Source organism: Natrix helvetica (assembly GCF_964273705.1).
Source record: "Natrix helvetica genome assembly, chromosome: 4".
In the NCBI taxonomy this organism is placed as follows: domain Eukaryota; kingdom Metazoa; phylum Chordata; class Lepidosauria; order Squamata; family Natricidae; genus Natrix; species Natrix helvetica.
Window position 1 is genome coordinate 164,925,218 of NC_138550.1, and position 13,545 is coordinate 164,938,762.

Consider the following 13,545-nt stretch of genomic DNA (forward strand, 5'->3'; position numbering starts at 1 on the left):
CAGACATACAGTAATGGGCGATATTGTGGAAACCTTTTGGGAAAAGTGTATTTTTGAGGTTTGATGGCTAATAACACCATTTTTTTCCTGCAGTACTACCATAAAATTGTATAACAATGGAAAGATAATTTAATCAAGAATGTAACGAAACAACTTTTATGAAGGATTTGCTATTATAATAGCAGTTATAAAGAAGAAAAGTGAAACGTAGAAAATGTGAGATGCGTTGCATCTGACAAATGTCCTCCTCTCAGCTTCAATACATGACGTCAATAACTGAATCCTACTGTGATCTGATTGACTCATTGCCAAAGCAAGATGACATCTGATTGACTCTCTAAACACTCATGCTCATTGGCTAAAATGAGATGAAGGAAAGCCACCTGATATCAACCTAAGCAAGTTGTGCTTCCTTTTTCTGGTTATTTGGCTATAACATTTAATGGAATACAGATAATTGAACAAACTTTGTTGCATCACATTCTTGATTAAATTATCTCTCCATTAATATATAATTTTATTTACTTCAAAAAAAGTGGTGTTATTAGTCATCAAACCTGAAAAGTGCTATACACTTTTCCCAAAAGGTTTCCACAATTTTGGCCAACACTGTAGTAACATTCAATTATAGTTTATAATGTGTTTATTATTGATTATAATTAATTAGTGCCTTTTTCTTTTGACTAAATATATGTAGCTTCTGTAATAGTAAGCCTTCCCTCCTGCACCTCTAAAGATTACTGTTTTTAGTAATCTTTCCTTCTAATCTGCAAACCTCTTCTGGGTTTATAGTCTTAATTTTGTACGGCTGTTTTTGAAATACAAGGATTTTTTAAAGGATTTGTTGTGAGAGTGTGTGTATCGATAATGATAGATAGATAGATAGATAGATAGATAGATAGATAGATAGATAGACTGACAGACAGACAGACAGACAGACAGACAGACAGACAGACAGACAGACAGACAGACAGACAGACAGACACAGACAGATAGTGATAAACAGATAGATGAAAGAAAGAAAGGAGAACAAAATAGATAATAGATATAGAATAGAATAGAATAGAATAGAATAGAATAGAATAGAATAGAATAGAATAGAATAGAATAGAATAGAATAGAATAGAATAGAATAGAATAGAATAGAATAGAATTCTTTATTGGCCAAGTGTGATTGGACACACAAGGAATTTGCCTTCGGTGCATATGCTCTCAGTATACATAAAAAGACAAGATACATTTGTCAAGAATCATAAGGTACAACACTTAATGATAGTGATAGGGTACAAATAAGCAATCAGGAAACAATATCTATATAAATTGTAAGGATACAAGCAACAGTTACAGGCCTGCAGTCATAATAGATGATATGTAGGTAGGTAGGTAGGTAGGTAGGTAGGTAGGTAGGTAGGTAGGTAGGTAGATAGATAGATGATAGATAGATAGATAGATAGATAGATAGATAGATAGATAGATAGATAGATGATAGATAGAGATAGATGATAGATAAATAGATAGATGATAGATAGATAGATAGATAGATAGATAGATAGATAGATAGATAGATAGATGATAGATAGATGATAGATAGATGATAGATAGATAGATAGATAGATAGATAGATAGATAGATAGATAGATAGATAGATAGATAGATAGATAGATAGATAGATAGAGACAGACAGACAGACAGACAGACAGACAGACAGATATAGATGATATAGAGGGAGTGAGAGTGAGAGAGATAGAGATGATAGAGATAATAGACATGATAGGCAGAATTGATATAGAGATGGTAGAGATAGAGTCAGAGATAAAGAGACAGAGATAGAGAGATAGACATATAGACATAGCTGTAGATAAGTAGTTAGATATAGATATTAGTTTTTCAAAATATTGTTTCTTTTTTCTATTTTATATTTTTTCAGCTTTTCTTTGCATTCTAGGCTTTTCATTCTGGTCTATGCCCAAAATAAATATTTAATTTGATTTGTGTTATGGAATTGGAGGGAAGGCCTCTTTCTCAAGGAGCTAAAAGGCAAAGAAGCCTTGAGTCATTGGTGTGCAGAAAGAGGCTCAGGGATTCTCTCTAAAACTCTCATAGGATTTATCTGATAGCTCTGCAGAGTGTGCTTTAGTCAGGCAAGATTCCTGTCTCTACAAAAACTGCAATAAAGAAACTATTCTAAGCAAATTGTTGTATTATTCTTGATTTCCTGCACTTGACCATTTGATGGTAATACCCAGCAGTTACATCATGTATTATTTTCTTTGGGGAACTCTGCGGGCAGAGGGAAAAGATTGGCACCTTAGAAAAAACTCTTGGTGCTGAAGATCACCTGGGTGGTAGAGTGGAACTGTGCAATGTGCCCAAAGGAACATTGATGGAATGTCAGCAATCCAAGTAACACCCTCAACAGAAACAAAACTCCAAGGCAGGCATTTTCTTCAACGTTCCATTTTATTAGAGATTTCATATTGGGACATCTTTGGAAACCTGAATCTGAAAGTCCCCTGGGTTTTCCCCCCACACAAAAAAGTCAAAGTCCCTTTCCCTGCACCCATATACCCATCACATGGTCCAATCAGGTCTCCACCCCGACTGGAATTAATTCTCAGTCACGTCTTTCCAGGTGCAGGCTGAATGTCCTTGACTCCCAGGGGAAAGAATTCTGTTGTGGCTATACATCGTATCTCATCTCCATCCAACCCCCCTCCCATTTCCCACAGCATGGCCATCCATCGAGTGTGGCAGCCCTGAAGATCCAAAGAAAAATATGTCCTGCAGGGCTGACAGACTACCCCTCTTCAGTTGATGAGTGTGTCCTGAAAAGAGATGAATGTAGGAGGTTAGTCCCCAACCACCTCTCCCCTCCCCGCCCAGGAGGACCCTTTGTCTTATTAGGGAATTTATCATGGAGTTGCTTCACTAATCTATCTGCCTTCAGAACCCAGCTCTTAACTAAGTTAGCTTCAGACAAAGAGTATTCTTTCCAATGGACAAAATATTGTAGTTGACCCCTATGCAATTTAGAATCCAAAATTTTCTTAACTACAAAATGGGTTTCCCCTTGCACTGCCATTGGTTTAGGTGCTGGGGGGTCATGAACTAACAGCAGGCTTCAGTAAGCTGCTGTGGAAGACTGGATGCACTTTCCCTAATATGCATGAGAGGCTGAGCTGAATGTTACTGGGTTAATTACTTTCACTATCAGAAATGGTCCTAAGAACGTAGGTCCTAGCTTTCTGCTAGGTCAGGGGTTGGCAACCTTAAACACTGAAAGAGCCACAAAGGTCCTAACCGGAAGCCCCCTGTTCAATTCTGGAGCCAACCAGAAGTCTGGTTCCCCCACCATAGACCTCCTCCTAGCACGGCATCCTTTCTCCTTTACCTGTCCTAACCAAAAGCCCTATCAGTTGTGGACTTCACCAGAAAACACACCCCTTACCATAGAGTCTCCTCCTGGAGCACTGTGCTTTCCCCCACTCCCAACTGGAAGCTTCTCTCAAAATTGTGGCACTGACCTGTGTAGGGGGATGAAGCAGAGGGATGAAAGAGCCACATGCGGCTCCAGAGCCACATGCGGCTCCAGAGCCACAGGTTGCTGACCTCTGTGCTAGGTAATCTCAATTTAATATATTTGGTGGACAGGTAAACTTGATCTCCCATGGGTAAGGGGGATTGAACAGATTGGTGTTTCTCAGCTTGTTTTTTGTATGTGTCTGCTGCTTCTGCTAGCGCTTTCTTGGCATTTTCCCAATCCTTCTTGAGCAACTCCATCCATTCAGCTAGAGTCATGGAAGAGGGTGACTTCCTTGGCAGCTCTGGCATGGGAATGAAATCCATACTGTTGGTGACATGAAAGGGGGTTAATCCAGTGCTGCTATGCACTGCACTGTTGTAAGCTGCTTCTGCGAAAGACAGCAGACCTGCCCAGTTTTCTTGTTGGTAATCCACCTAGCATCTCTACTATGACATTCATCCATTTTGCAGCTCCGTTCGTACTCGGATGAAAAGCCAAGCTAAGTCTCTGAGTCAACCCAATGAACTTTAGGAATTCTCTCCAGAATTTTGTGGTGAACTGGATGTCTCTGTCTGAGATTACTAGGTGGGGCCCTTTGTGCAGGTGTAGAGCTGCTTGATGAACATTTTAGCAAGCTTCCTGGCTGAGGGTAATTCAGAGCAGGCAGTAAAGTGGGCTTGCTTAGAGAATACATCAATCACAGTCCAGAGGACTGTATTCCCCCCACTCTCTGGTAGCTTGTCTATAAAATCTATAGTGATTTCCCCAAGGACTGGCTGGGGTCAGCCACTTGTTGGAGAACTTCAAGAGATTTTCCTGGCCTCATTTTCCTGGTGTCACAGGTGGCACAACTTTCTATATAGTCCTCAGCTTTCTTTTCTTTCTTTTCTTTTACATAGAAACATCAGCTTTCATCTTCAGCCACCAGAATTTCCCCCGGGGCCAAGTTGAGGGTTTTTAGGAAGCTGAAGTGACAGGGCAGTCGGAAGTCGTGTCTCCATTGCAAGACCTGCAGCCCAAAGGAGGGATCCAACTGCTTTAATAACCAGTTCGCTGAGCATGCATGCATAGTATACAGAGAAATCACCTTCCGCATTACTGCTCGGGAGGAAAACAGCTGAGGCATGGTTGGACCAATCAGAACAAAAACTGAGTTTGGTTAAAAATGTACACTAATCAGCCACATTTGCACACAGGATTAAATAGGCAAAATGGTGGAAGCGTGCATTGTTTCCTGGCATCATATGATTAACAAGCCTCTCAGAGTCACTTTAACGGTGATATAGACAGCTTACAAATTTCATAAATAATAAAAGAAAATTGCTGTCACAGTTAACAATTGCTGCCATAAAATATTCCTCCTTTTAGTGACCTGGACTTCAGCAATTTAGCATTAGCAATAGCACTTAGACTTATATATCAGGGTGGCTTACTAAGCGGCCTAAGGTTCATATTAGGCTGAATCTCAGTCTGGCAACTTTTGGTTTCTTCTTCGTTAAGATATCCTGTTTTTAACTACTTCTTTTGCAAACCATGCACAATAAAAATTGAAGTTGCAAAATCCAGAGAAGAATGTCACACAAGTTCTTTTCACTCTCGTGAGAAAGTTTGCAGCTTGGTCCAGCTTAATTCCTCTTTCTGTCAGTAACTGCACCAAGTGCAAGCTAACAGGATTCATCGGATTAATCAGAAAAAGATCTCATCCTTAGATATCAAACGAGACCGGCTGGTTCCATTTGGAGATTCCTCCTATCATCAGCAGGTATGCCTTCAGTAAAAGCAGAGTTTCTTTTGGAGGTCATTTATAATTTACAAAATGTCCCTTTTTGAGACCAAGATAGGACTGATTAGTGTGGGTTACTAGTCCTACCTTAGTCTCAAAAATGACCATTTTTCAGGTAATAAATTAATATGGGATCAGATAACCCAGCAGGGTCCTCTGGCCCATAATGGAACTCAATTTAGCAGCAATTTGTTTTCACAATGCTATGATACCAGTCTTCTCATTCCTGACTTTGGGCCATACTGTTGGCAGTGGGCAGGGTTAGCCTGTCATACTGTATTCTATTCTCGGGAATAGAATACAGTGCCAAGAACAGAATACAGTATTACAGACTAACTCTGCCCACTGCCAGCAGTACGAACCTGACCAGCTCAAGGTTGACTCAGCCTTTCATCCTTCCAATGTCAGTAAAATGAGGACCCAGATTGTTGGGGAGAATATGCTGACTCTGTAAACTGCGTAGAGAGAGTTGTGAAGCACTATGAGGGATTGTATAAGTCTAAGTGCTATTGCTGTTTTTCCTAATCTCATGCAGTTAATTGTTCAGTGCTCTCTTTCTGAACATATTTTGTTATTTTTTAAAACTCTCTTTTTATGGTTATGGAATTGTACTCCTGATCTTTTGATTCCTTTAGTATTGAACTGCAACTAAATTTTATTGCTTTATTGAAAGGTAGGAAAGACAAACCAACAATGACTTTGGATTCTGCAAGAGTACGGTTCCTTTCCACCATTTGGTCCATCAGAAGTTTATTTTCTGTTAATAATTGTATTTCTCCTTAAAGTACAGCATCCCAGCTGGTCCAACGTATCCACAGATTTGAACTCTTTTGCATAATGGAGGAGCAATTTAATTACTCAGGAGGTAGGAAAAGAATGAGGACTATGTTATCTATAAATTTTCCTTTCCTTTTTTGGGTACTTCTGAAAATGAAAACCTTTCATAATGCTTTATGAGCTTATTCCAAAATTGAAACTCTATCACCAAATCATGAGTTCCTCTTATCTTTAGTGGGAGTAAGAAAAAGGACAGCAAGACGCAAGACAAGGAGGGGATGGGGGGCGTTGAGGCCCCTCCAAGGGGCAGGGAAGAAGAAGCAATATCGAAAAGGCTTAGATGACAAAAATGAATGTATTTGGAATAATTGTAATTGTTGATATTACAAAAGTAACAGAAAAAATAGTAGAGCACATGTTTGATAATATTGGTTAAATTTGTTTTGATGCTTTCTTTTAAATTTTAGTTTTAAGATTGTTAAATTTGTGAGTTCCTAGGGGAGATTCTCGCCACCAGTATGGAAGCTGCAAAAAAAAAATTTGTACACCCTTTTACCCTTCCCTATATATTTTAAAACCAATGAGTTCCTCTTATCCATTCTCTCCTAAGGTTGGGGATTGCACTGATATTTTGTCACTGGAAGCTTCCAAGAAGAGATTGGACTGCCATTTGTCAGAAACATGTATGGCCATGATGGCAAATCTATGGCACGCGTGCCCAAAGTGGCACATGGAGCCAGGTCGCCTGGCACGTCCAGCCTTGCCTGTTCATCTTTCAGGCTTCTGGCTTACATGCACGCACGAACATCAGCTGACCTTTGTGTGTGTGGCAGTACCAGAAACTGGAAGAGCTGGCCTTCTATTTTCCAGCGTGAGCATGCCCACCAGCCACCTGATCGTCAAGTGCGCATGCATGCCAGTAACTAGAAGACTAGCTGGCTGGCGCACATGTGCATGTGGAAACCGGAAGTTCATTTTCTGGCATGTGCATGCCCCCTGGCAGTTCCTCTTCCGGGTTTGCAGCCCGCGCTCCCTTTTTGGCACTCAGTGCCATAAAGGTTGGCCATCACTGGTGTAGCGTCTTCTGCTTGGGTGGGGGGTTGGTTTAGATGGCCTACAATCAGTGGTGGGTTTCAAATTTTTTTACAACCTCTTCTGTAGGTGTGGCCTGCTTTGTGGGAGTGGCTTGGCAGTCATGTGACTGGGTGGGCATGGCCAACTTGTAAAATGTGGTGAAACTCAGTTAACAACGCTCTTGCTTAGCAACCAAAATATTGGCTCAGGAACTCTGGCATTTGAAGCACACAAATCTTAAAGCTGTCAAGTTACAAGACCCTTGCACCCCTAACCCTTTAGAAAAAAACCAGGGGTGTTCAAACTTGACAGCTTTAAGACTTGTGGACTTCAACTCCCAGAATTCCTCCTCCAGTCCTGTTGGCTCAGGAACTCTGGCATTGAAGTGTGCAAGTCTTAAAGCTGTCAAGTTACAAGACCCTTGCACCCCTAACCCTTTAGGGGAAAAAACCCAGGGGCGTTCAAACTTGACAGCTTTAAGACTTGTGGACTTCAACTCCCAGAATTCCTCCTCCAGTCCTGTTGGCTCAGGAACTCTGGCATTGAAGTGTGCAAGTTTTAAAGCTGTCAAGTTACAAGACCCTTGCACCCCTAACCCTTTAGGAAAAAAAACCCAGGGGTGTTCAAACTTGACAGCTTTAAGACTTGTGGACTTCAACTCCCAGAATTCCTCCTCTCGCTCTTCATCTTGATGATGTGCAGACGGGCAGGGGGAAGGAGCTGGAACCAGTTCTAAACGGCACTGTAGATTTGTGGAACCTCTTCTATAGAAGAGGTTAGCACTGGCAGGAACCCACCCCTGCCTACGATGTCGCTTCCAACTCTGTTAATCTATTAATTTGTAAAATATTCAGTGGGTGCATTAATAAAATGGTTTAGGATGGTATTTTTCATAAAGTAAGTCTTATGCAGAATTTAAGAATATCAACACACTGAGATTTGTTCGCTTCCTGCAGGTCACATCTTCCCAGAATTGGGCTTTGGAAGGACACTAGAAATGGAGTTATCCCTTTTATTCTAGGTTCCTTTTTAAAATGATCCCCTTTAAAAACATATTTGAATTAATTATCAGGTTAAATAATTCTGGAGCATTTTAGAGGGTCATAAGATGACAAAGACTGATTATTGGCTAATGACTATCTGGGCAATGACAGGAAGGAAGGAAAAAACGTACTGGAGATTATTTTACTCATACCTTCACAGACTCCCATTGAGAAAGAAACAAATCTGTGTGGATGACATTTCTAAAGCACACCAGCATTTTTGCTGCCTGTTGTTATTGATCAAAATAACGATTTAGTATAATTTCTTCCTTAGGTATTGTTATAACCCCAAGACCAGCAAAGGACTTCTTTGTTGTTTGGGAGAGATTCCACCTGTAAGTAGATTATGCTACAAAATATCATCTTTTCAGGAATTGAGTTAGCTGTCCAGTTTTTTTCATAATATTCCAAAAGAAATTTTTTTTGGTGCTCTGCCCATTAGTGGTATGTATGTATGTATGTATGTATGTATGTATGTATGTATGTACGTACGTACATACGTACGTATCATATTTTTCGGAGTGTAAGATGCTCTGAAGTATAAAACACATAGCTTTTGGTGAGAAAAACAAGTGAAAAATAATGTATCTGCCTTTGCCTCCCAGCAATTTGCCTCCTTGCAACACACAGCAAACAGTAGAGACAATATACACTGTTTGTAGTGTTACATTTCAGACTATATTTGTACAGATGCTGTTAAAATTGATGTACTTTCTGGAAGTATACGTTATTCTCTGCTATTTAAAAGAAGATACAATAGCACTGGGCCTCTCCATATCAAGCATTTATTTTAAAAAAGCTTCTTCATTTTGTTAAGCTGTCTAGAACAATAATAAAGCAGTCTTTAAAAAAATAAGTCTAATAATTTGAACATTTTATAGGCATTTGTATTTATTGACTTATCTTCTTGCAGCAAACAACCTGATTAGCACAAGAAAAAAAATCTGCTTCTGCCTCCCAACAATTTGCCTGGTGGAGCAAACAGCAAGTTTCACTTTCTGTTTAAGCATGCCTCCCAATGATCAGCTGTTTCAGGTTGAAGGGATTGCTATAGCCTAATGCAGACACCATTTTCCCCGTTTGCTGCAAGGAGATAAATTGCTGGGAGGCAGAGGCCAATACCACTTTATAATGCCTTGGTAAGGCCACACTTGGAATACTGCATTCAGTTCTGGTCGCCACAATGTAAAAAAGATGTGGAGACTCTAGAAAGAGTGCAGAGAAGAGCAACAAAGATGATTGACTGGAGACTAAAACATATGAAGAACGGTTGCAGGAACTGGGTATGTCTAGTTTAATGAAAAGAAGGACTAGGGGAGACATGATAGCAGTGTTCCAATATCTCAGGGGTTGCCACAAAGAAGAGGGAATCAAACTATTCTCCAAGACACCTGAGGGTAGAACAAGAAGCAATGGGTGGAAACTAATCAAGGAGAGAAGCAACTTAGAACTGAGGAGAAACTTCCTGACAGTTAGAACAATTAATCAGTGGCACAGCTTGCCTCCAATAGTGGTGAATGCCCCAACACTGGAAGTCTTTAAGAAGATGTTGGACAGCCATCTGTCTGAAATGGTATAGGGTTTCTTGCCTAGGCAGGGGGTTGGACTAGAAGACCTCCAAGGTCCCTTCCAACTCTACTATTGTATTATTGTATTATTGTATTAAGGGTGGGGGCAAATAGGTGGGTGGAGTTACACTCAGTGTATAAGATGCACCCAAATTTTCACCCTCTTTTGGTGGGGAAAGGTGTGTCTTATACTCTGAAAAATATGGTATGTAGGGGTTGTGGGAAGAAACATCTGGGTGTGTTCCAAATAAAATGGAGGTTGGCTGATTGGAAAGAAGGACTCTGTTCATTTGGTTTCCGGAAACTTCAGTGACAGCAGCTATGCTTCTCAGGTCGCTCACAAAATGGTTGAATGAGTGGGTGGATAGGGGACTAAGTGAGTGGATGGATAGGGGACCGATGAAGAGTCTCCAAGGGGTTGTGGAATGAATCTTGTGTCTTTTGCTATTCTAATGGTTGTGGGTTAATCCTATTACATCCTCAAGGTCCTGCCCTGTCCTTAGAATTTGGGTGGGGAGATGTAAATTAATCCCATCAGGTCCAGAGCTGTGGCTGAAGGTGTTTTTTTAATGCCTATCACACAGTGCAGTCTTTCTGCAGGGATACAAAATCTGCATCCCAAAATTCCAGGCTCTTCTCCTTGAGACTGTTTGCCTAGGCAGGAAGACTGTGGCCTCTTTCTTGCTTTAAGATCTCTCTCCATTTTTCCTTTGGGAAAATGTAATATTCTGCCTCTTTGTAATATTAAGAATAAAGAATATTTTAATCTGGGAAGAGAGTAGACCTTCCTACAGTACGTATGCGTTTCACTAACAAGGACTGATTCCATTTCTGTCTCTTTTTGTTATTAGGATACAGGAGGAGGATCCTATTTTTGAAATTTCTGGGAGTGGTTCTGAACTTGACGACTTCTCTTTCATTACAAATAGAATTGGTCCAAATGTTTCTAAAGTACCAGAAATGTTGTCTTCTCCTTATAATCAACTGTTTGATAATTTAACACGGAATATTCTCAATGGCTTCATTGCCCTAATTTGCATTTTGGGCCTGGTGGGAAATGGAAGGACAATTTACCTCCTGGCCTTTTCCATTAAGAGGAATCCTTTCACCACTTTCATCCTGAATCTCTCCGTCGCTGATTTTGGGGTCCTCGCATCCCTCATTACTGCAGCAATATTTGTATCAGTATTTACTCTGAGTGACAGAACATACATTGTCGATGCCTTTTTCTTCTTACTTTTTGAGTTCTTTTTCTTCACCTATTCTGCCAGCCAGTTTCTGTTGACAGCCGTCAGCCTGGACAGGTGTGTGGCTGTTCACTTGCCACTCTGGCATCGCTGCCACCGCCCTCCATATTTCTCCATGCTTGTTTGTTGCCTCATATGGATCCTCTCCTTCCTGCTCTCTGCAGTGCACTTCATTCTCCACCAGACCAGGACCTATGGAAGTTCACCTTTGGTTTACCAGCTGATTGTGAATGGTTTGCTTTGTACTCCTCTCATGGTTGTGTCTACTGTCACCCTCTGGATCTATATAAGGTCTAAAATGCAACGCAATCAAAGGAAACTTCTCACCACCATCTTTCTGGCTCTCCTTTGCTTCCTCCTTTTTTCTCTCCCAATGAATGTCTTTTACACCATGGAATATTTTGGTTCCTATAATCCCTTCCTCATGACCATTGGGATAGGATGTGCCATTCTCAACAGCAGCATCAACCCTCTTCTTTATTTCTTAGTGGGGAGGAAGAAGAGGGGAAAGGATCAGCCCAGAGCATCTTACAAGGTGGCTTTGCAAAGAGTCTTCAAGGATGAGCAGGAAATCCAGGCAACCATGAAGGAAAACCAGTTGTGAAGAGTCATAAATATTGCATATTGCTATTTAACGCAAAATGCAACGTTTTTGATCTTGAAAAATTCATATATTATATTGTAACTTTCAATTATATTTTATAATATGTTTATTATTGATAATCATTAATTAGTGGCTTTCTTTTTTTACTAAATATATGTAGCTTCTATAGTTTTAAGCCTTCCCTCCTGCCATTCTTTTATGAAGATTTCCAGTCCTTATTTCTAGCTGGCACCAACCTCACCTGGTGAAATTCTGGAATAGAAGAACCTTAGTAAACTTCCCTTTTCATTCGCAAATCTCTTCTGGATTTATATTCTTAATTTTTTATGGCTGTTTTTGGAATGTAAGTATTTTTTTAAGGATTTGTTCTGAGGGTGTGGGTGTCGATAATGATAGATAGACAGACAGACAGACAGACAGACAGACAGACAGATAAAAAGGAGGGAGGGAGGACAATAAAATAGATGGATAGATAGACAGACAGACGATATAGTGATATAGCTGTAGATGTAGATGATATAGAGAGTGAGAGAGATAGTGCTGATAAAGATAGAGATAATTGAGATAGAGATGGTAGAGTTAGAGATATAGAGATATAGTTGTAACTGTAGAGACTGTAGTTAGATATAGATATTAGTTTTTCAAAATATTTTTTGCACTTTATGTATTTTAAAATTTTCAGCTTTTTTATTTTTTGCATTCTAGCCTTTTCATTCTAGTCTATGACCAAAATAAATATTTAATGTGATTTGTGTTATGGAATTGGAGGGAAGGCCTCTTTCTCAAGGAGCTAAAAGGCAAATCCGCCTTGAGTCATCGGTGTGCAGAAAGAGGCTCAGGGATTCTCTCTAAAACTCTCATAGGATTTATCTGATAGCTCTGCAGAGTGTGCTTTAGTCAGGCAAGATTCCTGTCTCTACAAAAGCAGCAATAAAGAAACTATTCTAAGCAAATCATTGCATTGTTCTTGATTTCCTGCTCTCCGCTATTAGATGGTTATGCCCCGCAGTTACATCCTGGATTATTTTCTTTTGGGAACGCTGCAGGTAGAGGGAAAGGATTGGCTGCTTGGAAACAGCTCTTGGTGCTGAAGGTCAGCTATATGGTAGAGTGGAACTGTGCCGTGTGTCTCCATCCAACCCCTCTCCCATTTCCCACAGCATGCCCACAGCATGCCACCAAGTGTGGCAGCCCTGAAGATCCAGCGACCCAGACAGCCAAGCTGCTACCTGTTCGGTCCGAACCGGTAGGATCCCACCACTATTTTTCACTAAGACACTTACAGTTGTTCTTTTGGTTTCAAACGGATACACTTGCTGTTGCTAACCAAAAGTAATTTACTGAACTATTGAATAAATAAACTGCAGAAGAAGAAAGGAAATATTAATCAACAACGTCACTAGGAAAGAAATCCTGTGTGGACAGTTTCACTGTGTTCAACAGGAACACAGAAAACAGAAGTCAGACATCCAGACAGCCACCGCGATTTGTCAGCCAGTCCAAACGTCAGAATTTACATGTGGGAGGTTTTTTTTTTTAACAAAAAATACAGTAGAACAACACACAAGCACAGGGGATGAGATAATTGTTTCCCACACAGAAACTGGACTGGTCAGGACTCTTACTTAAATCCGACTGCACTCAGCTCTTTCCAGTTAAGGGAGTTGCTCCCTGTTTGGCAAGGAGCCTTATTGAGCTTCGTTGCTTTGCTCTCTGTGTCAAGGTTCCGAGTAATGAATCCAACCTAGCCAAAGAGAAATGGAACTAAGAGGTGAAGGGCAAAGACATCTCAGTGTTTCCTTAAAATGTTGGAAACGGGGAGGTTGTAGCCATATGGAGCCCAGTATATCTTGTATGCCTGAGAGCTGGCCAGGATCCCATAAACGTCGTTGTTAGAATGAAGCAGCAAAAATACAGGTAGTCTTC

At 40.4% G+C, this 13,545-nt stretch overlaps 1 protein-coding gene across 2 annotated transcripts; it reads left to right on the plus strand.

Moving 5' to 3' along the window:
- The first annotated feature begins 5,154 nt into the window (after nt 1-5,154).
- LOC309391605 (proto-oncogene Mas-like) lies at nt 5,155-11,634 on the plus strand. 2 transcript variants are annotated; one of them, XM_081952237.1, is made up of 4 exons: nt 5,155-5,285; nt 6,097-6,171; nt 8,475-8,535; nt 10,620-11,634. In XM_081952237.1, exons 2-4 carry the CDS (start codon nt 6,144-6,146, stop codon nt 11,617-11,619), a joined length of 1,089 nt encoding a protein of 362 aa, XP_081808363.1. In that variant the 5' UTR covers nt 5,155-5,285; nt 6,097-6,143; the 3' UTR covers nt 11,620-11,634. The 2 variants fall into 2 exon arrangements, with proteins under 2 accessions (XP_081808363.1, XP_081808364.1); XM_081952238.1 differs by having other exon boundaries at nt 5,176-5,285; nt 6,105-6,171.
- Nucleotides 11,635-13,545: the final 1,911 nt, after the last annotated feature.